This window comes from Tachysurus vachellii, chromosome 4, assembly GCF_030014155.1.
Source record: "Tachysurus vachellii isolate PV-2020 chromosome 4, HZAU_Pvac_v1, whole genome shotgun sequence".
Lineage (NCBI taxonomy): Eukaryota > Metazoa > Chordata > Actinopteri > Siluriformes > Bagridae > Tachysurus > Tachysurus vachellii.
In genome coordinates this window covers 14,037,569-14,064,404 of record NC_083463.1, presented here as the reverse complement: position 1 = coordinate 14,064,404, position 26,836 = coordinate 14,037,569, and the positions used below count along the sequence as shown (strand labels likewise).

The 26,836-nt window shown below is 38.4% G+C and overlaps 1 protein-coding gene across 3 annotated transcripts; it reads right to left on the bottom strand.

Annotated features, from left to right (window-relative positions):
• On the bottom strand, positions 1-24,141 carry kdm4aa (lysine (K)-specific demethylase 4A, genome duplicate a). 3 transcript variants are annotated; one of them, XM_060867858.1, is made up of 22 exons: positions 23,985-24,141; positions 22,787-22,925; positions 21,780-21,955; positions 21,223-21,337; positions 20,549-20,742; positions 19,614-19,663; positions 18,909-19,012; positions 17,301-17,444; positions 12,945-15,814; positions 12,619-12,770; positions 11,876-12,540; positions 11,101-11,194; positions 10,798-10,979; positions 9,685-9,880; positions 8,117-8,193; positions 7,526-7,581; positions 7,304-7,412; positions 6,356-6,544; positions 4,823-4,993; positions 2,869-2,988; positions 1,506-1,598; positions 1-1,100 (listed from the first exon to the last, which is right to left on the bottom strand). In XM_060867858.1, the coding sequence occupies exons 2-22, from the start codon at positions 22,922-22,924 to the stop codon at positions 963-965; spliced, it is 6,033 nt and encodes a 2,010-aa protein (XP_060723841.1). In that variant the 5' UTR covers position 22,925; positions 23,985-24,141; the 3' UTR covers positions 1-962. The 3 variants fall into 3 exon arrangements, with proteins under 3 accessions (XP_060723841.1, XP_060723842.1, XP_060723843.1); XM_060867859.1 differs by having other exon boundaries at positions 11,101-11,191; XM_060867860.1 differs by having other exon boundaries at positions 17,307-17,444.
• Positions 24,142-26,836: the final 2,695 nt, after the last annotated feature.

Below are 26,836 nucleotides of genomic sequence, written 5' to 3'. Positions count from 1 at the left end.
TTCCATAACAGTTGTCAAACAACAACAACATTTTTTAATGCAATATATCACCATAATATTGTGTGTGGTAATACAGGCTAGAGATTTAGCACAATATGTGAACCTTGTTATAGGCTTAAGCCTACCAGAGTTCTGATTAAGATTGCCAAAGCTGTAAGTAATGAACATAAAACACAGCTGACTGAACAGCAGGGCAAAGGAGGTCTTTAAACGCCTTGTATAGCAGAGCTAACTGAGAGGAAGTATGGAAGGAAATCCGTGGCATTTTGAAAGAACCACCCAGCTTAAAACAAAAACAACATCGTCTGTTTAGATGACAGTGCTGTTAGAACTCATTTATATTGCAAAGGCTACTTTCAGAAAGCACCATCTAATAAATAGACTGGTAAAAAAAAAAAAATACACAAAAAACAAAATCAAAACAAATCTAAAATTCATTATGTTCCAAATAATCTACAATATTCAGGAATGCAGCTGTACAATTTGACAACAGTGTGGATTAAAAAAGGAGGTGTTCATGTTGATAAAATGGCAATGTTTCCTCCGTTTAATAAAAATATATGGGTAAGTATTAGCACCCTGAACTTGGAAGGAAATAAATTAATGCAAGCTGAACAACAGGAGGGAACGACAAGGACCTGTATAAAACTAGTACAAACTCTAATGCTTTCTGGCCAAAATGTATGCATAAGTGGCTCAATTTTCAGTAAGGATATAAAAACCACATCATGTCTGAAAGGATGTGGCACAGCTGCGTGTGTTTGTGTTTTAAAAATGCCTCTAATAAAAGCTTTTCTGAGATGAGGGTGATGGCAATGCTCTTGGATCAATTTAAAACTTGTTAAAAAAGATGATATATGCAATGTCACACACAAATATTCTCACGTCATGTTATGAGACACATGGGTGGGAACTTTGCTCAATCAATGCTGGTGCTGTGCGGAAGAAGGTGATGATGCTGGTTACTCCATGATGGTTCGATAGATGACTGGCTCGATGTAATCACCTCTGTATCTGGAGTTTATCACGCGCTGCCTCTTGCTGTCCTGCAGCTTCTTCTCACCAAAGATACCATCGAAACGCATGTCTGATGCCTTCGACTGGATGATAGCACACAACAAAAAGAAAAAAAAAAAGACATGCAGCACAAAAAAGTTAGTTTCAGCCTTCAGATTGTGAAGGGAGACACAAAGGTTGCCATTCATGTACCACCTGTTTTTATGATTTTGCCCAACGTCTTTTTATCTACTTATCATCTACCCTATTGATGAACCCAAAACCCCTCTCAGTTCAGTGGTCAACCTCTAGCAGTGTCTCATGTGTGACTGTTAAGTCAATGAGATAACTTTCCCAGATTTACAATACATGCACAACATCAAGTCACTGTAGGTGGAAAACCACAGCACAGATTTATTATACATTGTCATAGGTAATAATGTAAGGAGCATTATTAGTTCTAGTTAATTAGTGATTTTGTGGTTTTTGTAGCTGAATCTGCAGCTCACCAGTCTGGATTTCACCCTTTTGGGCAGTTCTTCATCTAATGTATAGACATCATCTCTCTTGGCTGTGAGCTGTGAGCCATCCTCAAACTCCACCTATACAAAAGCAAAGGATAGTTAGTCTTAGTTCTCTGTAAAACACAATCTCACGGTGTGCTGTGGTATCTGGCGGCAAGATTTTGGCAGCAGATCCTTTTAGTCTTGTTAGTTGCAAGGTGAGTCCTCCGTGGTTTGGATTTGTTTGCTCGGCAATCCCACTGATGTTCCATCAGATTGAGATGTGAGGTAATTGGAGGCCAAGTGAACACCTGGAACTCTACAGTATGTACTTTTCCTCACATCATTCCTTAACTATTTTTGCAGTGTGTCTGGCTGCATTATCCTGTTGAAAGAGGCCAGTGACATTACGCAATACTGTTGCCATGAAAAGGTGTACTTGGTCTGCAACAATGTTTAGATGGTGGTATGTATCCAAGTTACATCCAAATTAATGCCAGGACCCATGGTTTCCCAGCAGAACATAGCACAGAACATCATACCTTCCACCATCTCTTTCCCAGGTAAGTGACACACATGCACACAGCCATGATGTAAATAAAAACCTAAGATTTTCAAAAATGTTGAAAAAATCATCAGACCTTATTGCATAGTTCCCTGGTCCAGTTCAATTGTACTACAATTGCTATTCTGTGGGATTGAACCAGATGGGTTCTCAACGCACATTAATGATCCTTTGGCCATCCATGGACCAAAAAGTGCATACAAGGAACACCCCACAAGACCTGCCATTTTGGAGATGCTCTGACTCAGCTGTCTAGCCATTACAATTTGCCCCTTCTCAAAGCTTTTTAAAAGCTGTTTGAAATAACTGCAAGAAAAACCTTAGTCAGAGCAGAGCTTGTTTTGTAGCTCTTGAACTTTACTAAGTGTCCTACAAACTACAGTTGGTATCATGTGACCAGAATCAAAATGATCATATACAATCAGCATTAACATATTTTACAAAAAGCACCAGATACTTGGATGCAGCCCTGCTCCAGGAAATATGGCTAAAATACACCAAAAACAGCTGTCTGTATGATACACGTGTATAATAATCCAAGCTGAAATACATCCAATATATGTATGATACTAAAGTATGGTTTACATAAACTTTGTCTTTATCTTTTTAAAGTATTATTATTATTATTATTGTTATTGTTGTTTTTGTACTGGAAGATGTGGCTCTCGAGCAGCAAGCCTGTGTCAGAGAGATAAACTGCATAATGAGCTAGGCTGAGATAAGCATTTTCCATTCAAATGTAAATAAGGAAGTACATTTTCTAAACTATTTGTGACGCTCACATTCAGAACATGCTGGGCTTACCTGGTACATTTGAATGACATGAGCTGCCACAAATTTGGCTCCGTAAGTGATTCCGTCTGTCCAACGAACTTGCACCACCTCTCCCATGGGTGGAGGACCCAGCTGTGCACAGTCACGGTTCTGGGCACACATACCAATTACAAATGAAAAACACCAGAGCTACAAGTATTCACTTACATGCTTATAGTGCAGCTGATTGTGCATGTTTGAGGTTTGCTGGATTCGCAAGTATAAATAAAGGCTTCTCCTTCAACACCCAAATAAACTGTTTTGGTGCATTTTCTATAAGATTCTTGTGACTGTAGAAATAATTCAGTACATACACATACTCATACATGTACAGTACACTCTCTGACAAAAGTCTTATCGCCTATCCAAGTTGTAGGAACAACAAATAATAACTTGACTTCTAGTTGATCATTTGGATTCAGAAATGGCTTATATGAAAGGCAAAGGCCTCTAGATTACGCTTATTTTACCAAAATAAAATCTTATCATGCATTGATTTTTAATTATTTAATTAGGAGAGAAAGGTCAGACTTTGCTTAGACAAAAATCTTGTTACTTAACAGAAATAATGTACAGTACACAACATAAAGCCATTGTGCAGTGGAAAAATAATTAATATTGTGCATGACTCCTATGAGCTTGGAGGACTGCATCCATACAGTACGTCTCGGCAATAACTCAAATAAAGTCATCTGGAATGGCAAAGAAAGCATTCTTGCAGGACTCCCAGAGTTCATCAAGATTCTTTGGTTTCATCTTCAATGCATCTTGCTTCATCTTACCCCAGACATGCTCAATAATGTTCATGTGTGGTGACTGGGCTGGCCAATCCTGGAGCACCTTGACCTTCTTTGCTTTCAGGAACTTTGATCTGGAGGCTGAAGTATGAGAAGGAGCGCCGTCCTGCTGAAGAATTTGCCCTCAAGTTATTATTTGTTGTTCCTACAACTTGTATAGGTGACAAGACTTTTGTCAGGGAGTGTATGACATTTCTTTCCCTCAAATACAGGGGAGGCCTAGTGCTCTCAGTGCTGCAAGGAAGATGGATAAATAATGCTGCAGTATGGTAAGCAAATGAGCCAAGGCTCGATACCCGTCAGAAACATAGTGACCGGATTTGTATGCTCTAGGATACCAAAAATGTCAGTCACAATGTGCAAACTGAAAGTGAGAACTCCTACACAGTTGAAACAAACTCTTGTATCAGGTTATTTTGGTACTTTACTTTTAGTACTTTTTTTTTACTTCACGGGTACTTTAAAGATTGTGGGCAGAAAAACAAACAAAAAGTGTCATGTACTAGATAAGACTTCACCCAATATCCAGTTACACAATTCTTAATTTAGTATAAATAAATTTCGCATAGAATTGAGACTACATCTTTCACTCACAGTATTTCTATAAAAAGGCCTATGACTATAGTAGTATCTACTGGATCAGGAAATCTATGGTAACTCAAATAAGCTCTCTTTACATCCGTGGTGAGCAGAAAAAGCATCTCAGAAAGCACCACACATCAAACCTTTAGGTGGACTGTTTCGAAGTTTAGCATCTGCTGTGATGCTTTTCTGCTCACCACGATTGTAAATAGTGATGAGTAACTTTATACTGCCTGTCAGCTTGAATCAATCTTTTTGTTTTTCACACCACTATTTATGTGCACATAATGCATGCACATATACACACAAACACACATTTAAAATGCTAGACTTTTCAGTTCAGGAAAATCTTTCAGAACCATGCATATGAGAAAATGCCATCCTTTGACCATGTGAAGGATTTTCCCAGACCACTAACCATTTAGCACATAAATGACTGGTTTTTGTTTCTGTTCTTGGGCCTTTAGCAAGACCCATAACCACACCAGGAATTAAGCTGGATAAATGGGTGAACATGTAATGCAAATGAGGAAATATATTAAGCTGTCACATGCAATCGCGCTCACCACGATGTCCTCAGGAAAGAGGTTGTCACTGAAGGTGCCATCATCAAAGTTGACCTCATAAAATGTCTCTTTTGTCAGCTGAACCACATCACATTGGTAGTAGCGTCCATTTTTGTGCTTGCAGATCACTTTCTGGCCTGCACTGATTTCCCTCATGGCCTCCTTTTTCCTCTGTTTAGAAATGGGAGAAAGAGTCACATTTTCCCTGAGAATCCAACACCCATATCACATTTACTGTACCTAAGTTAGTACTAGTAACAGCCCACATATACAAAATGCCCTGAACCACAAACCATACAGAATGTGAAAGAACATTAGGTCATGAACAGAGACAACACACAAGCATGTGGTTTTATCAGTGTTTGATGCAGAGCATTTGTTTGGCAAATAATTTACCACCTAAATGTCAAGAACACCAGCACAGAAGTCTTACTGAAGTTTGTCTTATACAATCCTAGAAATGATTTTTACAGCACAACCTGATATGTTCTTTGGCCTAATATTACTACAGTACACCCGCTTCTTAGAGTATATAGGGTTGGTAACATAACAGATTGAACATTACAAGAAATGCATCCCATGCAAACTGTCCTAAAGAAAAAATTATTCTGATTTATTACTATGAGATATTAAGATTTCTTTCACCTCATAGTAACAGGCTGGCAGGTTGAGTGGCTAGACTGAACTGTGTGCATGTTGCCCTGTGATGGACGGTCATCCCCTTCAGCATGTATTGTTGCCTTATGCGCAATGTTCTTTAGAGTAGGTTAGATGTACTTGGAACCTGATATTTATTCGTTTTCACATGGCAAATCGACTTTCAAACAAAATGCAAGTGAGTTGTGTGCCAGTTACTTTGGCAAAAAATTAGTAAAAGAAATTAGGAAAAGAAAGAAAATGTGCTGGTATACAGATATTTTTGAGTTCAGCGTGGGATCACATTACAAAGACAGATGTAATATGACATGACATACTGTACCAACTAATTATATGGATGTACTAAGCATGAATAATTAAAAATGTGAAAAACCATGTAGCCATCATTAAAACCATGCAGCCACAACACAAATCTCTGAGTTTGTCTGTCTGTCATGGTTCCTCTCAATCCCAAACCACCACATTTTTGTAAATGGAAGAACACATTTTCTGATCTTAAGATGTGTTTCTGCCACTTATAAGAGTCAAATGATGTATAGGAGCCATACATCAAATTTAACAAAATAGAATGATACCATCATCTGCATTTAGGTTTTTATCAAAAGTCTATTTCCCCTTTGGGTGAAGAATAAATGATTATCTTATATTAGCCTTGGAACTAACATACTAAATTCCTAACAAAAATATTACAGTTGTGCTATCTCTGAAGTTTGGAAACAATAACAACAAAGGCTCTACAAGCTGTGTATGAATTGAATGCAGGTTTTTCCTTCCTACTTTTGTTAAGTACCCCAACAATAAAACTATACTACTGCTCTATCTGTATAACTTTGATTGGACAGTTAAAGCATAAGTACCAATCTTCTACTTTTGTACCTCTGATTGGACAGGGCCTTTGTGACGGCAGCAGGTGACGTGGACAATGAAAGGCCAGTCATCCGGGTGCATAAGGACCCCTGCAGCCTGGGCACAGGTAGGGTGGTACGAGGTGGGGCAGCGACCATGAGAACACTGCACACAGCAGCCGATCGTTTTCTTCATCCGCCTCTTACAATAGTAACATTTCTATAAAACATACAATCTTGGTGAGTGACACATTTGCCTTGACATGACAAAGGAGAAATAAGGTGAGTTTGATATACTGATCATTTTAGAATGAGAGCATTAGTGTTCAGAAGTCTAAAAATTCCATTTGCTTCACTGTAATTATTGTAATCTAAAATAATACCTTTTATGAATGCCATAACTCTCAATTATGAAGTTAATGGGCATAGCGACAAAGAAAAAAAAAACTAAGGAGGAACTAGGGAGAAATATTGAGAAATTCACCTCTGGCTGGAATGGCAGGAAGGCATTTTGATTTATATGGAATATTATTTACCCCATATAACCATCTATAAGTCCTTCTCAATTCTTGCACCTATGGCAACATTGTTAGAATAATCTAGGGTTATGAAATCCATATGTAGTTTCTTTCTGCTTCTGGTGTAGCAGCTTCATTATCTGGTTATATATGCATACCAGTATAGATGTAGAAAAACAAATAAGAAGTCTATTTATTTATGTTAAAAGCATACATGCACTAAAGGTTTTCATTACTTGATAAAAAAAATGCCTATTAATGCCCAAATCAGATAACAATTTATTTATGTGTGGCTAGTTATTAGTGTTACTGTTTTTGGCCTCATATTAGCTAAGAAGTTCCATGTGATGTGTGATTAGAATAAATGCAAAACAATGACTTCACAGTAAAGAGGAAATGGCACTTCCTTTGCATCAAGGTCACAAGATTTGCGGTAAAAAAAGAAGGCTTGGTTATATTACCAGCTTAAATCTCTGTAATGGAATGCCACTGAGATCCACTGGAGATCTCTCTGTGATGTTCACAAAGCGAGCCTCTAACACTGCCACTGCACACAGCACATGCACCCACCTGCAAGATCAGATGTATCTAAGTTTTACCCACAAATTCAGAGAGAAGTTGAGATCTAGTAGCTCATTAGTTTCAGTGCTGAGCTGCTGGTTAGTAAAAGAGGGAGCACTCACTTGTCATTGTTGGCTCTGTGTAAGGCTCCACCTCTTAATGAGCACAGGCAACAACTCTGTAAAATGAAGAGAGACACCAAAGTGAGATGTCAGTGTGGTGAGAATTTGTGTAAAGATTCTTGGTAGGTTCTAACAACAACGATAACATTACTACTTGACTGACCTGGAACATTTATTACTGAAAACTGATATATGCAGAAGTGACAGTACTGATGGGAAAATCAGCTCTCCCATGACAATGTTTATGTTGTACGCAGGAAAATAAAGGCAGGTTGTGACGACTCAGACTCAAATGTTTTCAACATTTCAACACATTATAAAAGACTTTAGAACAGAAGACTTGATTGTGTGATATTGACATCATCTCACATTTATCAAACGTCCTTCCAACTGATGAAGTGATAGACTAGAAACTACAGTTGAGCCAAGGTATTCAGCCAAGGTACAACAGGGTACACTTGAAAAACAAACTTAATACCTGGAAACTTGTGGTCACCTGGTTATTTACAGTAAATAGAACTTTAGCCAGAAAGAATTTCCAAATGTAAGCATTCATTTATAAACAATCTTCAAACAGTTATATACACTGACCTCCGTCAGGGCGTTGGCTTTGCAACGGGCACATTTCCAGTCTTTTGTTACTTTCTCAGGGGAAACGCCATAGCAACCTATGTGAACACATGCACAAACACAGACTTTAAATAGTACCACTAAAGCTGGTGGAACTTCAGCTACATTTTACTATTATTACTTGTCAAACTGTACAAGATGATCTCAAAAAGAGTCAATACTAGACTGAGCTGTAACAAATATTATACATGTAAGAATAAATGATGAAGATAACTATTATGTTCTGCCATTTTTGGTATGCAGCAATGGAGCGCAGGTTTGTAGCTCTAACTGGAAAGCCTACAAATGGTTTTGTTAGCACGTGAGTGTTAATCAGCAGTGTAACCCTTTGAGTTTGTAAGGGTGTCAATAAGCAGCATGAGCTTGTTGGTGTGTGAGTGTATTAACCCTCTGGAGTCGATGAACTCGTATACACGTTTTGTGGCATAATATCCTGTTAAGGCCGAAAAGAACTTCAATTACACTTTCAGTTTCGATTGTACAGACAAGAGCAATACATCAATCGAATCTGTAAAGGGTCTACTTTTATTTGTATACACATAATAACAACAAAACTGTGCTTTTGTAGAATAAATAAAATAAACAGAGTGCGTTCTCTGCCATCTCGGTCACCACTCTTCACACACACATAAATAAAACAACCCGAATCTCAGCGAATACTTGTCTCAAATACAAGATAAACATATGCATAGAAAGCTTGAAATGTCTACTTTTAAATAAACAAATTCAAGTCAAAAACAAATAATCTATTTTTATGTAATCTGTATGAAAGTAAGGAGTGGTCCGGTTTCTCCTGTTTTTTTTTTTCTCCTGTTTTTCTCCTGTTTTTCCTGATTGTGTCTTCTGTGTTATTACTAACTTCTAAAGTGATTTTGTGTGATAGTTAAATATTCTAAATAAACTACAAACAAAAAATACACATTTATTTTGTCCTCACATTCTTTCTTGTAACTCCTCTCTCAGTCACATACCTGCCTGAAAGGCTCATTATGCAGCTCATTATGCAGGCCTTTGTCTTCTCAGGTGTGAATTGCATTAATATTCATGATAGTTGACGCCCACTCGCATATGCCCTTTACAAACAAAAAGTGTCTTAGAAAATTTAAATCAATATATTGTTTTCTGTGAGCGAGTAAACAAGATGATTTTCACATAATTTTGAAGCAAAAACTCTAGGCTACTAGGCTACAGTTCTCAAAAGTCTTGTGAACCCGATGTTCTGTATGTGTTTTATGGCCTTATTCAAGTGATGTAAAATATTTCATTTTTCACTAACCACGCGTAAACATTGTTTTCTCAAAAACACAATCATGTACATACATGCTGCTCACATATTATTGTAGTCCGGTTTGTGCTGCTTACAGTGATATTAGACTTTTGCAATTTATGTCTTTATAAGTAACTGAAAAAAGCACAAACGTCAGGGTATGGCCCTAAAAATACCCTCAGACTCCAGAGGGTTAAACAGCAGTATGAGCTTGTGTGAGAGTGTGTTAACAAGCACTGTAAGCTCTTTAAAGAGTACTCACTGGCATGTACACGCACACAGCAGTGGGAGCAGCTAACCAGCAGGCTTGTTCCATCCTGATCCAAGTGTGGAGTAGACAGTTGAAGGTCAGTGCACTCTTCTGTGGTTGTGCTGAAACACATCTCAGGGATCAGTGGCTTTGTCCTCATTTGACGTCCAGCCTGAACTGTAGTCTGCTCGCAGTCAGCCTCTTCAGACTAGACAGAAAACAAAAGGTGGGGTGATATGGATATCTGTCGGGAATGCCAAAGCTACACCTGCATTAATCTACAGAAGTATAGCTGAATGATATATCATGTCACCAGCAACAGTGACTGTGACAGTCAAGTTCAGTTGAGACAATTTTTAGGCAAAAGATTTGAGATTGGGGAAGAGGTTCACCTTCCAGCAAGACAATGACCCTAAACATACAGCCAGAGCTACAATGGAGTGGTTTAGATGAAAGCATATTCATGTGTTAGAATGGCCCATTCAAAGTCCAGACCTAAATACAATTGAGAATATGTGGCGAGACTCGAAAATCGCTGTTCACAGATGCTCGCCATGCAACCTGACTGAGCTTGAGCTATTTTGCAAAGAAGAATGGGCAAAAATTTCACTCTCTAGATGTGCAAAGCTGGTAGAGACATACCCAAAAAGACTTACAGCTGTAATTGCAGCGAAAGGTGGTTCTACAAAGTATTGACTCAGTGGGGCTGAAGACAAATGCATGCCACTCTTTTCAGATATTTATTTGTAAAAAATAAAAAAATAAAAAAATTGGACACCATTTATCATTTTCCTTCCACTTCACAATTACGTGCCACTTTGTGTTTGTCTATCACATAAAATACATTTTTGTTTGTGGTTGTAACTTGTCAAAATGTGAAAAAGTTCAGCGGGTATGAATACTTTTGCAAGGCACTAGATAGATAGATAGATAGATCGATAGATCGACAGATCAATAGATAGATCGATAGATCTCATCAATGCCTCCTGTGAGATGTTGAGGCTCTATTACTGAGAATACAGTGAGTATTGTGTTGCCTTGTCCGTGTGAAATGTTGTGCAGTTCAAACAGAACATTTGAATCATATGTCCACAATGCAAAAACATTTCATTTTTGGTAACATACCCGCTGGTGTGTTTGGAAGATCATACAGACGGCACAGTATGGTGGCTGGAGGCCCATCTCTCTGTTGTACTCTCGCTCTCGCTGTTCATTGCAAGGTCTGTTCTGCCACAGCTGAGCCAGAGGCTTAGCCCACAGCTCACCCTCTAAACCATCCTCCTCAAATAAGGCCTGGTCCTGAAGCTCTGTAACACACACACACACACACACCTTGTAAGCCACTTATTTTGTACCCTGATAGCAGGTCACACCTGGATCCAGCAATTTAATACACAGATATCAGCACACTGGCATGAAACTCCTCACCCTCATCACTGATGCTGTCCTTTATTAAGGGATGCTGTCTGGGCAGCCTCACTAGACTGTTCAGTGCCTCATAAGAGCCATCGTCTGCCCCCTGCTGGTTAAAAGAAAACCCACACATTTACTACGCTAGAATGATCTACATTTTTGTTCAATTCCTGTTAACACATCATATTTACACACTATATTAAGAGTGTAGTCCTTTTTTGCAAAGTTCTCAGTGGACAAATCATTTTTAGTAAATAGTGGACTTTACTATTATCCAAAGTAGACTGTAAATGCAGTGAGGTGTAAAACTGATGTACACAACTTCTTTACTATATAAACCCCTACACAGTGGGTTCTTTCAGCTCAAAATTCAATGTGAAAATATTTAACAGCCATTAAACAGGCACTTGGTATAGTTGTATTTAATACAGAAATTCACCTCTGTATTCACCATTCTGTACCTTTGTGGTTTGACGTTGATAGGTAGATTGTAAAATAAGAATTCGGTTTGTAACAGCTGCTCACTATTGTGTACCTCTTGGTAAAACAGAGCTAGGTACCTAGCTAACAATTGCTAGCAATTTAGATCTAAATTCTTGCAACACAAGGTATGAGACTTAAGGCTAGTGGTTGAGATCTAGACAGTCCCAACCACAAAATGTCTCTAGCATCCAAAAATGCTTTTGTAAGCTAGCTGAGATAAGCACTACGTTCTTGTATTTACAAAGCAGACCTTAGTAGTGCACTCACTTTTTAGAAACTCTAGAATATGTATGTAAATGTACGTGACCTGTCCATTCTCCTGTGTCTCTGTGTCTGTGTCGCTGTCTCTTTGTTGTCGATCCAGATCGCAGTAGTCTCCTTTAGCATAGCTGTGGACATGTAGCACCTCAGCAGGACTGAGCGTCCGTTGGAAAATCCGCTGGGCCGAGCTCCCTCCGTAGGTAGCCTTGGTCTCATCACTGTTCTCATTTGGTACAGAGATGCCATGACTCTCCCTGGGATTGGCATCATGTTTAGGGCTGGTTTTCCTGCGTTTTGGTGTTATATCACCACGGTATCTTGAATTATTGGCAGCCTGAATGCTGAGGTCAATGGAGCGTGCAGTAATGTTTCTAGATGGAGATTGATTGGTGGTTTTGTTGTGTTTGGTGATAACAGCACGCCGTAACAGAGAGGCGGTGGTGTTAGGTTGAGGGCGCTTAGTTCTAGTATCACAGCATGGAGTGTTTTCTTTGGGCCGAGAGGGGATTTTGCGAGGCTGGGAAGACGTAGTAGTGATACGGCAGGGCAGAGAGCTATGGCTTCGGTTAGGAGTTTTAGGAGTGATGGTGAGTGGCTGTTTATTTGATGAAAGATGAGGAGGTGGAATCTCTATGTGGGACTGGTCTGACTTCTTTTCCTCTTTCAGTGATGGAGCGCCTATTTCCATGCTGTCCTCAGTGTCACTCGCATCTGAAAGAAATGAATATCAGTAAGGCAGGGAAGAGGAAAGGAGAAGAGAGAAGACTGGAAGGACTGCATGATTCTCACCTTGTCCTGATGAATCGGGCTGTTTTGCCTCATGCTTTGTTTTAGGATGACTGAACCTTGTTCTCTTTCGCGTGACATGTTCTACAGCCTCGGCAGAACCAGCACTGGCTCCTCTCGGCCGTTTCATCCTCCCCTTCGGCTGAGAATTGCTTCTGGTGAATAAAGAGAAAAGTCTTTAGAACAATACAGAGCTCACGTGTACTCCTGTTCCTCCAACAAAGTGCCAGTGAAAAAGGCACAATGTAGGACTGTGGACTGGTTTATCTAATGCCAGCATCTCTACACAAAGTTTTTGTGGCGAGTGTGTTTATGTGACTTGATCTCACCTCTTGTTCTGAATAGAAGAAATGCTTGTCTTAGTCTCTTCTTCTGTTTCCGTTACTCCTTTCTCCATAACCTTGCTTTCTTTCTCTGCTACTTTTTCCTTTGGATTGGCATTCTCTTCTTTTATGGTATCTGCAATTTCTATTTTTCTTTCTTCATATGCTTTTTTTAAAACACCCCCTCTCTCTATGCCACTCTCTGTTTCTTCCTTCAGTTTTACACTCTCTACCTCTTCTCTCCCTGTCTTACTCTCAATATCTTCCTTTGCTGTTACACTCTTTACCTCCTCTCTCCCCATCTCACTCTCCAGGTCTTCCTTTTCATTTATACTCTCTACCTCAATGTCTTCCTTCTCATTTACACTCTCTACCTCCTCTCTCCCCGTCTCACTCTCCAGGTCTTTCTTCACTGTTACACTCTCTACCTCTTCTCTCCCTGTCTCACCCTCCATGTCTTCCTTCACTGTTACACTCTCTACCTCTTCTCTCCCTGTCTCACCCTCCATGTCTTCCTTCACTGTTACACTCTCTACCTCTTCTCTCCCTGTCTCACCCTCCATGTCTTCCTTCACTGTTACACTCTCTACCTCTTCTCTCCCTGTCTCACCCTCCATGTCTTCCTTCACTGTTACACTCTCTACCTCTTCTCTCCCTGTCTCACCCTCCATGTCTTCCTTCACTGTTACACTCTCAACCTCTTCTCTCCCTGTCTCACCCTCCATGTCTTCCTTCACTGTTACACTCTCTACCTCTTCTCTCCCTGTCTCACTCTCCAGGTCTTCCTTCTCATTTACACTCTCTCCCTCTTCTCTCCCCGTCTCACTCTCCAGGTCTTCCTTCTCATTTACACTCTCTCCCTCTTCTCTCCCTGTCTCACCCTCCATGTCTTCCTTCTCAGTTACACTCTCTACCTCCGTCTCCTCTATCCCTGTCTCTCCTATCTCATTCTCCATCTCTTCTTTCCCTGCTATGCGCTCTGTCTCTCCTTTCCCTTTCGCTGTCTTCACCTCTCCTCTTCCTGTCTCATTCTCCACCACCTTCTCCTTTGTGTCCATTTCTATCTCCCCCTTTTCTGTATCTTCTGCTTCACTTCCCACCTCTCTTCCCCTTGTCTCACTGTCCATATTTCTACAACTTCTCCATCCTGACTCACTCTCCACTTCTTCTGTACTTGGTTCTCTCTCAGTATTTACTGCTGTCTTGTTCTCCATCCTTCTTACTGCCTCTACTGTCTTAAGCCCTATCCCTATTTTCCCTGTCCCCTCTGTCTCGTTGACCACTTCTTTTCTATTTGTCTTTCGTGTCTTATGCTCCATTTTACCCCTGCTTTTCTCACTCTCCATTTGTCTGTCAGTTTGTACCATCTCACTATGTATCTGTCTACTCTCCATCTCCCCTGCTTCACTCTCCAATTCTCTGGGCTCACCCTCAATCTGTCCCCTTACTGACTCACTCGCCATCTCTCCTCTCCCAGTCTCCCCTGTCATACTTTCCATCTCTTCATTCCCTGTCTTGCCCTCCATTTCCCCTAAGCCTTTCTCCTCTTTCGCATTCTCCAGCATTCCACTCTGTGTTTCTCTTTTCTGTTCTTCCTTCTCTGTCACACTCTCTATCTCTCCGACTTCTGGATGGCTTTCCATCTCTCCTCTCCCTGTCTCCCCCATCTCACTCTCTACACTGCCACTATCTGTCTTACTCTCCAGCTTTCCTATCTCTGTCTCTCCTGCCTCAATCTCCATCTTCCCTATCCCTGTCTCTCCTGCCTCAATCTCCATCTTCCCTATCCCTGTCTCTCCTGCCTCAATCTCCATCTTCCCTATCCCTGTCACTCCTGTGTCACTCTCCGTCTCACCACTATCTGTCTTGCTGCCTCTTCCTGTTTCACCTGTCTCACATTCCATCTTTCCACACTCTGTCTCACTCTCTGTCTTCCCTCTTTCAGAATTATCCATCCTTGCCTCTCCTGTCTCTCTGTCTTCTTTTTCATTTTCTTTATCTTCTCTGTCTGTCTCTTGACATTCCACATTCTTTGGTGTTTTCATCTCTGTCACAGATGTGTTCGTCACTTGAACGACAGACAGATTCTTTTTTTCAGTCCCCAATTCTTGGCTATGTGTCTCGCCCACATCGTGCTTTATCTCACTGCTGTCCAACTCTTCCTTTCCACTTTCCATCTCTCTCCTTGCTGTCTCTGTTTCAGTCTTTGGCTGGTTTATTTCTTCAGTCTCTATTTCTACTGTGTCTGTCTCATCTTTCCCCCCATCAGTCTTATCCTTCTCTCTGCTCTCTGTGATGTTATTTTCTGTCTCCCTCTCGGTTTCCCCTATTTCTCTTTCAGATTTGTTTGTCTCCGTGAGACCTGCCTCTTGATCCGTTATGTACTCCAGCTCTGACTCTTTTCTTTCTGTTTGGACTCTCTCTTCATCGGTTGCTTCTTTCTCTATGTTTATTTTCTCAGTATTGTCTGCTTCAGTCTGTGTCTTCTTCATTTCACCATCTACTTGTGGTTTAGTCTTTCTGGTTTCTGTCTTTACTTGCTGTGCATCTGCATTTTCTATCACTTTGTCTTCTCCCTTGGTGTTTGTCTTGTTTTGCACTATAGGTAACTTCTCGGTCTCTCTCTCCCCTCCATTGTCATCTGCTGTTTTTGTCTCCCCCTCTCCTCTGGTATCAGCAAGGCTGCTGTTGCTTAGTTCTCCTGCTTCACCTGGTGCCTTTCCATCCTCCAGGAACTCTGCAGCTTCTGGTGTGGGTTTGGTGTGGTCAATGTTTACACTGTCCTTTCCTGCCTTCCATAGTTTATATCGATCTGGCTGGAACTTTCGCACAAACACGTCCATAGAAATCTTCACCATATCTTTACGGCATGAACACTGTGACAGGAAAGACGAAAACAAACATTGTATTCTAATCTCACTTTACCAAATATATGTTACACAACTGATGTTCAGTATTTCTACTTGTGAGGCAAAGATGATGACACACAATGACACGGTTTGCTTAAGTCTTTTTGTCACAAACATGATGTGCTACATCAAAGATTCTCTCAGAAGACAATAATAAAAATATGATCTAATAACTATGAGGTACAAAACAAAACTATGATCAACCTTTCCAAGAAATTCATAATCTCATTTGATTTCCTTATTCTGTATTAATGGACCTAAATAGCTAGTTTCACACACACAGCTCAGTAGCAAACTAGTTAGTTCATCATAAATGATTACATTGTGTTTGCTACTGGGCCGAGTAATAATTTTGCTCTCCCAACAGTGAGTGCCAAAAGTTTTAGGATGGAGAGTTAGAGATGTTCAGAGACCTGAACATGCAGAGCTGTGTGTGTGAAAGCATGTGTCTCAAAATTCTGTGTTGAAAAGCAAAACAAAAATAAAGTTGCATGGGAAAGGAAAAGCTTGTCTGCCTTCCGCTTCCTCATACCAGCAACACACCCATGTAGGGACGCTTATTAATACCATGCTGTTTCAATTAGGTTTTTTTGGGTAAACAAAGCATGGGACTGGGTCAATATGTTCTTCCCGATTATTGTTTGTAGGCTGTTTGACTGATAATTACTATATGATAGCTAAAACAACAGAACCTGACAGGGATAGTAACCAGTTTGCTCTCAGGTTTATTTGGCGCTGTACACTTTGCGACAAAAATGATGATTGTATGAAAAGTTGTGTTATGCGCAAACAAAGAACACAGGCTATAGAATATAACGCGTGTCCTCGAATTCATAAAATAAAATCCTGCAGCCCCTTGCTTGCTCACTAAGGGATAAACTCTCAAGCAGCTGTGAGACAATCTGTATCCCAGTGTGTAGTGTAGACTACTGTGGTCTACGTTATGATTTTCTTCAGTATTAATCATAAGCGTGTACACTGAAGACACAAGCATGTCTGTTCAAAAAATTCAAGCTTATTTCTGTTACCAGAGAGAATTTAAAAACCTTTACGTATACATTTTTTTTTTTACATTTACAGCATTTAGCAGACACTCTTATCCAGAGTGACTTACATTTTTTTTTTAATTTCAGTTTATACACCAGAGCAATTGAGGGTTAAGTGGCAGCTTGGTGTAGTAGTCGAACACCTTAAACACTGAGATACCACATTACATATACTTAAGACAGTTAATTCCAATTCTAAAAAAAAAAACTGTGATGAAAAAGTAATTTTTAAAATCACGAGCACTGCTAAAGTCGTACAAAGAAATTCACTACACATTGTACTGTGTATGATTGTGTATGTGACACATAAAATTTGTATTTTAAAGCCTGACCAAGCTCAGATCGTAGTAGTTGCTGAGAGGTGTTTGGACTTGATCATGGTGTGAAGGTCTGAAGCAAATCCTCACACTTACTAATGCTGCCTGCTTGCCGTAGTCGATCCAGCGCTGAGTGGCGAAGTTTGTGGACTCTGCACAGTTAAATCCATGATTGAATCCAGCATGATAGGCATAGGGGAAGGTCACCATGAACTGACCAGCGTCCTGTGCAACCTGATAGATACAAGAGATGACTTAAGGTTTGAGTCCCAAACATTAGAATTCATATTCCTTTACCCAAATCTCAGACATCTGAAGAAAGACATTACTTTGTTTTCTGTTATATTCTGTAGAAAACAAACCTCAGATTACAAAAGTGTCATTCCTACGTAGAGGTTGCAAGTGTTGAATAGCTCAACTGTTTTAAATCATTGTTTTGGTAATTAATGGCTTATTAGCAAATTCCCAAACAAGCTATTCTGACAATCATAGCTAACCACTAAATGTTTTATTTCATAACAGAGTATCTCTGCACACTGTACTGAGGCTGGACTGACATCCGTCTGTTTCAAGGTGTGGAAATGTTTAATCCTGTTCATTATTAGAAAGATCTCAGTAGGCTACACTTGCTAATTTAGTTTTTAGTTGCTAGGTTGCTGACTATGAACTAGTGTGTGACATTTGTGGGCAGGATGAGAGACATGTGACTGCTGAAGGTGGCGCTTATGCAAACTTTAAGCAAAATTAGCGCATTTTACTTCACAACCAAATAGACAAAATTTCTGCAAAGTCAGCAATTCTTTATGTTTTCTCTTGCAAATTTTGTGCATAAAACAACATATCACATATATTCTCACATTTCATTTCCCGAGTTAACATTTTGAGGTTGTTATAAGAGCATTTCATGATTAAGTCATGGTTACAAAGAAATGTGTATATCTGTTCATGTCTTTTCTTGCCAAGTTTATGGTTTCTGTACTGTTCATGTTATATTTACAATACAAATCTACACTTGTATGCACCTCCACTCCAACACAAACACTCCAAACACATGGCATCGTTTTTCACACACATTCATTTTTTTGAATGTAGTTACAAGTTTTCTAAAAACAAAGGGGAAAAACTCCATAAAACCTCTTACACTGCACATCACATTAATAAACCAGTTAAAACATAGCTATTTAAATACATACAAAAAAATAAATGTTAAATGAACAGTCCCTATTGCGACCTGATATTTTCTGCCTTTTATTTCATCTGAATTAAAAACAAATTCATCTAAAATATATAAATTTTCATCCGCTTTTTTTGTTCTTTAACCTGTCTGACTTACAACCATAACAGACGTAATAAAAAGCTCATTCAAATAGTAATTATTTACATTATTTTGCTACAAAAAATCTTTTAAAAAAATATCTTTTAATATCTATGCCATACAACTGGTGTTCAGACGAATGATGATCATGACTGCAATTATAACATTTTTCTTGGTTCTTTGGAGAAAACAAACAAAACAAAACGATGCATTACTTACACCACAGACATCACTAAAAGTTTAGAGTCAGATTTTGCGATTATGTTTCTTCAATTCATGTGTCAAGTCCTTAAACGATTTCGAAAGAAAAAAAATTGCATTTTCTCTGCCCAAACAGAGTTTGAAAGTGAATTAAAACAGCTGTAAGTGACACATAAACCAACCTTCTCAAGAGGTATGCCATACTTTCTTAGTATTGATGGAGAAATCAAAGTCATTTTGTGTCGCAAGAAGGCTTCACAACTTTGGGCACTTCCAGGAAAAAAGCCTGTAAAGCAGAGCAAAACAATCAGGACAAACAATCTCATTAATAAACAGTAAAATCATTAATAAACAGTACACCAGAAAATGAAATGTATACATTGTTTTCTTTAACCATTTTGGTGTCCTAGTATTGCTTCTTTAGTTTTGCCTTGAAGAAGTTCTACGGACAAGGAAGAGCTTAATGCTGACAGAATAACACTGTTCAAGCTGTATGTCTAAATTACCACATAACTTTTCTATTACAAACCGACTTACTCTTGTATTTTTCATGTGCAAGCGCCTAATAATATGGCTAAAATGATGTAAACCCTATAGTAGTATAGTAGCACACCAGCAGCAGATTCAGAAATGGATGTGAGGCTAAAGGTTTTGTGATAAAGTTTCATCATGTAGCTCCAAACCAAAATTAAAGAAGCAAACAAATCATTGTGTTGGGTAACTGACAGTTTTTGAGATTTTTTAATTGTAAAATATTCCTTTAATAGAAGAATCAATTATAATAAAAGAGAGGGAGAGAAGAAATATTAAATTAGCTCCAATATGTGACCAAACACTTGTGATATTTCAGCAGAAGCAAATCCAGAAAAGTACTGATTTATTCCTACCTTTCGCAAGACGTTCTAATCGCTTCCCATGTTCAGGAGGCACAACATACCTGCACAGGTGTATAAAGTTGGTCAGTAGGTAACTAGTTGCCTCTTTAAATACAATGTCTAGCAACTTCAGTAAGTTAAACACATCATTCTTTATGAAGGTTTATGTTTGTGATTACTATTCTGTTCTAACATAGTAAAACAGACTAAGCCATTTCAAACAGTATTCAACAGCATTTTATAAAATGTGTCAAATATGTGTCAGAAGTCAGAAGAAAATCATGTTTAGTGACAAAGGACATCAGCTAACAAATTTAGAAAAAAAAAAACGTTCAGTTTTCAATTTTACTTATATTTTCTTTATTAATGGACAGCACCAAGACCTTGCTACTGCAAAAGGTTTTCTCATTATCACACTACTCTACATACAGGTAAATGTGCTGAAGTGATTATGTGCTTATCTGAGTTTCTCCTATTACCAGATTCTTTTTTTTACATGAGAATGGACTCTACTGTCACTACTAAGGTGTCTAGAGGCCATTAACATTGATGAAGTAAGAAAATTACTTAATGTTTTTAGAAATCGATAAAAAAAAATTCTAAATGTCCTATTAGCATAGAATTGTGAAGTCAGTCAGCATTTATTGCACAGATGCACTTTATGTGGCTAGGACTATCTTACTTAAGTCCTTAGCTGTCTTTGTTCTATGTAGCACCAATGCCCTGGAGAAACATTGTCTCATTTCACTGTGTACTGCAACAGCTATATAGGATTGAAATGAACAATGAAAGCTTCTTGACTTGACATAGTTTCTACTGCTTTCAGACAAAAATATACCCTGTTTTTTGGAGTCTTAATGTAAAAATATTCTTAGTTATAAGAATCGTTTTTTATACGTCCCGTTAGTGTACTCAGCCTAATAGATGTGACTAAATTCAGACTGTACCAGGACTTGGGTTCCCCAAAGTGCAGATAATTGATGCTGTAAAGGTCCATGTCCTCAGTGTGCCAGGCGAATGTGCTCTTCCACATCCCGAAATACAGATACGGTGTGTTCACCCCTTTAATCTTTATGCCACTCTCTCTCTCCACTGTGTCCAGGATAGAGTTCAGATGCCCGATGTTCCACTCGTTTACATCCTGCATAGAAATGTACAATAATTCACACATGTATGAGGTGCACACAGCCAGCAGGGAGCCTGTGCTTTATGAATCTTAATCTAATTACTATATTTGCTTCTTCAATTTATTTAACATGATATTAAACTCAATAATGTACTTTTTTTTTTAACCTGACCCACACTATAATTCCAAAACACACTGAAACAGCAGACAAAGACATTTTTATTCTATACCTGTGATAATCCAGACTGGATACTGAGGTGCCATGCTTACATTTAAAAATATATATATAGATTTCAAGTTATAGATTTATAGATAAATATACAGATTTTAAGATTTTCAAATTGTGTTTATTTTTAACATGTGAAAACATTATGTCAAGTTTACACTGAGTTACACTACTGTTGATCATTTTATTTGTTTCCAATGTGATATTAATCAATCATTCACAATACATGTCCGGTCTATGGAAAGACATCATAAAGACAGGTTACTTACTGGATCGTAGAGAGTTCCGTTGACATCCGCTCCATAGAGTGGAGGATTAAATGTAAGATTCTTCCAGTACTTTCTCTCCAGCTCATCAAGATCTACATGCCGGGGAGTGCAGAACCTGCAACGAGAGAGTCAATGAACATCTGACTAGACGGAAGAAGATGATTAAAAGAAGAATGTGAATTATAGATGCCGTCGGAATTTAGATAAATAAATCTTGGATGACTAGAATAATCTAACTGTAAACTCTCTGTAATAAAAGATAATCTGGTGCAGCTAGACATAAATAGTTAGTTAATGAAGAAAGTTAGTGTTTGACACTAGAGTATCTGAGACAAATAACTGCTGTGTAATTATTTGAGATAAATAATAACTGTGCCTTGGAATAGCTGACTCAGTCATTATTTACTCAGTGAGTAAATAATGACTTAGAATATCAGGGATAGATAATGACTAAAATATATAAGATAAATAATGAAGGTGTGTCTGAAATATCTGGGACAAAGAATGACTTTTTGACTGAAATATCTGAGATAAATAATGACTGTGAAATTTATCACCTCTCTGTGTTAGCGATCTTGCGGAACTCGCGGACAGTCATGGGTTTCTTCTGGATGTTATACTGTGTGAAAAGCCCGGACTGACCAGTCACCACTTGCTGAATAGGAGCAGGAATGACCAGGTCATCAATATCATCATATGTGTGGCGAGGCTTCCAGTCCTTAGGAGGCACAACCTGTGGCAGAAACAACAGTCTGTCCGTGCTTTGTTTCAACTGGCTGTGAACGTGCTGTATTCACAATGCTGATACTGTTTAGTGTCATTTAACCTTAACTAATTTCTTACAGTGATACTGTGTTTTGAAAAGTAACACCTGTTTAAGGATAAAGAGGATGTTCAAGACCATTAAACACCTAATTAGCCTTAATATTGTATCAGCTGTAAAAGTCTGAACAGCAATTACAAATTCTAAACTTTTAAAGCAGCTTATTTAACAACACAGGCTACAGGGTTTGCGAGCCATATATAAGAGAAATATATGACTACAAGTCTGTCAGCAGCATTTTTATTCAAAGATCATGTAACTGAAAGCTGAAAACAAATTTACAGTCCAGTACAAACAGTTCACAATCAAGTAATTTGCAGACTCATACATAGCTGTATTTTAAAAAACAAATTTCTTAGACTCTACATGTCAATGGATCATAAATTCGATCAAAATTTCCACTGTCTGAAAGTTATAACCAGTGTATAAAAGTGGAGAACAGTGTTAGCTCAGTGGTTAAGATGTTGGACCACTAGTCTGAAGAGTGTGAGTTCTAAATCCCAGGGCCACCATGCTGCCACTCAGGGGCCCTGACCAAGACCCTTAACCCTCAATTGCTCAGCTGTTTAAATGAGATAAGTCGCACTGAATAACGGCATCTGCCAAATGCTGTAAATGTAATGTAAAGGTAAAAGTCTTTCCAGAATATGAATGTGACTGGGTGTGTGTGGATTTAGATTTAGGGGTCTCCCAGGACTGGGCAACGTGTCTTGTGTCTTTAAAACTTGGAGCAGCACTAACCTTCGCCATGCCAGCTAAGTGAGCACCCTTTGACTCCATGTAAGCAATGTAGCGGCTGAAGTCTTTAAATTCCTCTTTGGTCGGGTGGAAGGTCATGATCCTCGACCCAGGAGTCTGAGCTACCGAGTCGGAGGCCATTCTGCTCCGGAGAGTGCAAATAATCATTAAAATCAGAAAGTAAATCAATACAAGTACAAGATCACACAGAATTGTTGTGGCTGTTAATACACAGAACTAATGTCTCACAACAAATTACAAATTGCAACCTGGGTGTAATTACAATATTTACTAATAAAACTATACATTTTAAATTCATATACTTGGATTTTTTTTAAACCAAGCATATGATTTAAAGCATAATTAAATTCATTGCTTGGATTGTCCTACTACAGCAGTAATGACAACATTATAACACTAAGAAGTTATTCATCATGATTAACAATACGTTAATACAACAACACATTATACAAGAATAACTTCTGCATTGACATTCATTCCCTTGCAGCACTTTATTTAGAATTATTTTGAAACTAAATGTAGGTTTAGACTTCAGTTAAATACGAGTTACTGATATTAACTCCATTAAGTGACGTAAGTCCGAATGTTGTTAAATGTTTAAAAGTCTCCAAACTGGAATTAATTAGACAAACAAATAACAAAACAACTGTATTGAAATACATTAAGTACTCCTTTAAATTCCTGTCACTAACAAACGCTGTCATTTAGCTTTCAAGGAAAGTAGCTAGCATGCGTGCTACCAACGCCATTGCTGACCTAATAAGCCCCACCCTTTACTCATGATTGGACAAAATCCCGGTTAACGCTACACTCCGCTGCCTCTAATTGGTCCAATTTCAAGTCAGTCAAATAGAAGTTTAATTCCCGGATAAATTCATCACGGTTAGCTGCTTGACTTTAACAACAAACTTTAAGTTCCAAGAAACAAATCAACTAGTAACTGATAAGTTGCGTTACATTAGCATGATATATTGTTCAAAGTTTTCCGAAGGAAGGGTTAAACAACTTATAACGGAGTTTTTAGCTCCAACACTTGACATTTGCGATAGAATACAGTACTACTGCGAAGCTAGTTAGGCTACAAGCTAGCAAAACAGTGCAGTGTCCGTATATGCGAGAACTCTTGCACTTTTGTATCAAACCTAAACTTTCTCTAAAGGGAAAATTTGCATGTTCTTACGTGTTTTAACACACTCAGCTGCACGTCGAGTTGTCCGAATCCTGCAAATGTACACGGTAGTTAGGTTCACAGCGGCTGGAAAAGATTGTCACCCATTATTGTGACACACGAACGCGCATGCGCACTGTAGAGTTGTTTACAAAGATGGAAGAAGGCGTTCCCCATGCTTTCCTATCGCAATGTTGTTCTTCTCCACCGCTTCTCCGGCGTGGACACGCCCCCAGCTAATCCTCTGCACTGTGATTGGTTAGTAAAAATGAACAGGGTCTGATTACATTAACTTTCAAACATTATTTTACAGAAGAGGAACAAAATATCAAAGAGCAATGAGCTGAACACATGATATATTAACACACACACACACACACACACAAAGTTGCATTTAGAACCTATATGTAATTAGCATGTAATGTAATGTAATGTAGTATAGCATGACGGGGCATGCTGTTATAGCACGTTATGTATATTGTGTAATAATCCACAATGGGGCAGTATAATGCAGTCCAGCTCGAAGGGAAGGTTTCATAGTGATTTATTAATGTATGGCACGTTATCACTAGTAAGTGTGAACACTCACTCCAGCCTGTTGTTTCATTTATTTATTTCTTTTTATTTTTTACTTTTTAATTTAAATAAATGAAACAACAGGCTGGATTGAGTGTTCACACTTACTATAATGCTAGTGATAGCATGTACCATACATGAATAAATCATTATGAAACCTGCCCTTCAAGCTAAACTGCATTATACTGCAGACTGCAAAGTGTAAAAAATTCTTTTCTGTTAGGTTGGAAAATATACTGACCTTTACATAATGCTGATATCCAGAGACGTTCAGAGATGTTAAATAAATATTTCAAATTGTCAGTTATGTAATTTTTATATGTTTATTAGCCACAGATTATGCAAATTGCCCACCATGCAAATCTCTTTAAAGATGTTGTCATTATAGAAGCAATAGTATAATAGAATGGTGTCTGAATATGAAGCTTATTTACCTTACAGCCAGCACTTTTGTCAGAGCTGCTGTTACATAAAATGAATCAACACTTTCTGATACAGCAGAGAATTCAACAGCGCTGTGCTATAAACTTGTTAAACTAATAATAAGTTATTTTTAGAGTTTTATTACTGTTGCTCAGTGGGTAAGCTAAATCGTGCTCAGGGCGTAGTGTGTTAAATGAAGTACTCAAAGCCAGAGGTCATTAAAACATGTGTTGGAAAAGGAGGGCAAAAGACATTTCTCTAACCAGTCTTCAAATTATTCTGGAAATGAAGGGACCCACCAGGGTGCATTGTCAGCAAATGGCAACTATGAGATCAGTGCTGTCGTTTGCTTTTTTCTGTAGTTTCACACCTGAGTTACAGGCTAAAGTTTGTCTCATCCAAGTTCCTTTCCCTGAAATTCACACAGTGAGGAAAACTTCCATGAGATTAGAAGAAATTCATGTAAAATCTGTAGTATATATACTCTACAGATTTTACATATATATATATATATATATATATGGAACAGCACCATGCAGGACAGGCAAACCCTTCAGAGGGCGGTGCGGTCAGCTGAACCTACCATCCACACCGAGCTACCTGACCTGCAGGACATCTATAGCACGCGGTGCCGGACCAGGGCCAGGAAGATTGTAAAGGATCTCAGCCATCCCAACAATGGACTCTTTTCTTTGTTGCGTTCAGGGAAACGCTTCCGCTCCTTGAAAGCAAACACAGAGAGAATGAGGAGAAGCTTCTTCCCGCAGGCCATTCTGAGTTTAAACCAGGAAACACCCAGGATCTAGTACTGGACCTCTCCCTCCATCTTCACTTTTTTCTGCACAACCTTTTTTTGCACTATGACACTTTAACTCTGGACTGTCACTTTAACTCTGGACTTGCACAGCACAGTGCCACTTTATACCACACCATACTGCACATGGACACTAAGGACAATCACTAAAACCAGACGCATTTATGTACATATATTTTTCACATATATTTCCATATATTTTATATAGTTTATACTTTTTATTTATCTACATTCTTTTGGTTTTATTTTTATCCTTAATACCGGACAGACGCATTTTACTGCATGTTGTACTCTGTATGTATGTGTATGTGACAAATTTTTTTTATTTGATTTAATTTGATTTATATATATATATATATATATATATATATATATATATATATATATATATATATATATATATATATATATATTTCTTTTTTCTTTGAACTCAGATTTTTTTCTTTGGAAAAATAAAAAATGGTATGGTCAATCAATCAATAATCAATCAACCAATCAGCCAATTAATATATTTATTAATTAACAAATTCTCTTTACCTTAATGTTTAGTGTAAAGTTATGTTGAGAGTAGAGGAATCTACAACTAATTTCTTTTGTCATGTAAAGATTGCCTTGATGCCCGATGACGCCTGAGATAGGCACAGGCTCCCCGTGACCTGAGGTAGTTCGGATAAGCGGTAGAAGATTAGTGAGAGTGAGTGAGAGAGATGTAAAGATGGTCAATAAATATGCTATGTATATGCCTGAGAAGATCTGTTAAGATTTTACACCAAAATATCACTTAAGCTGATCCCTATATAGCATGTGCATATACCAAATTATCTTATCACATCATTCCATTTCTGTTTATGTTTAAAAGGATTTTTAGGGCAGATACACACCCACACACACTCGTAGGCTGAGGGGTACCAGATTACTGACAAAAGCACACACAAACCATTTGTTCTCCTGGCAGTGTGGGGAATACATAAGTGTGTTATTTACCTTGTAGGGGTCATGAGGTGCCACTTTACACCATGCTACAAAGTCAGAAGAAGAGTCACAACCAACA

Excerpts from the sequence above, each read along its gene's own strand:
- kdm4aa (XM_060867858.1), bottom strand. The coding sequence starts at position 22,924 with ATGGCCTCCGACTCGGTAGCTCAGACTCCTGGGTCGAGGATCATGACC. Across the intron at positions 11,195-11,875 it reads AGACACAGGAGAATGGACAG|CAGGGGGCAGACGATGGCTC; the intron begins GTCACGTACATT and ends TCTTTTAACCAG. Across the intron at positions 10,980-11,100 it reads GGACAGCATCAGTGATGAGG|AGCTTCAGGACCAGGCCTTA; the intron begins GTGAGGAGTTTC and ends TGTGTGTTACAG.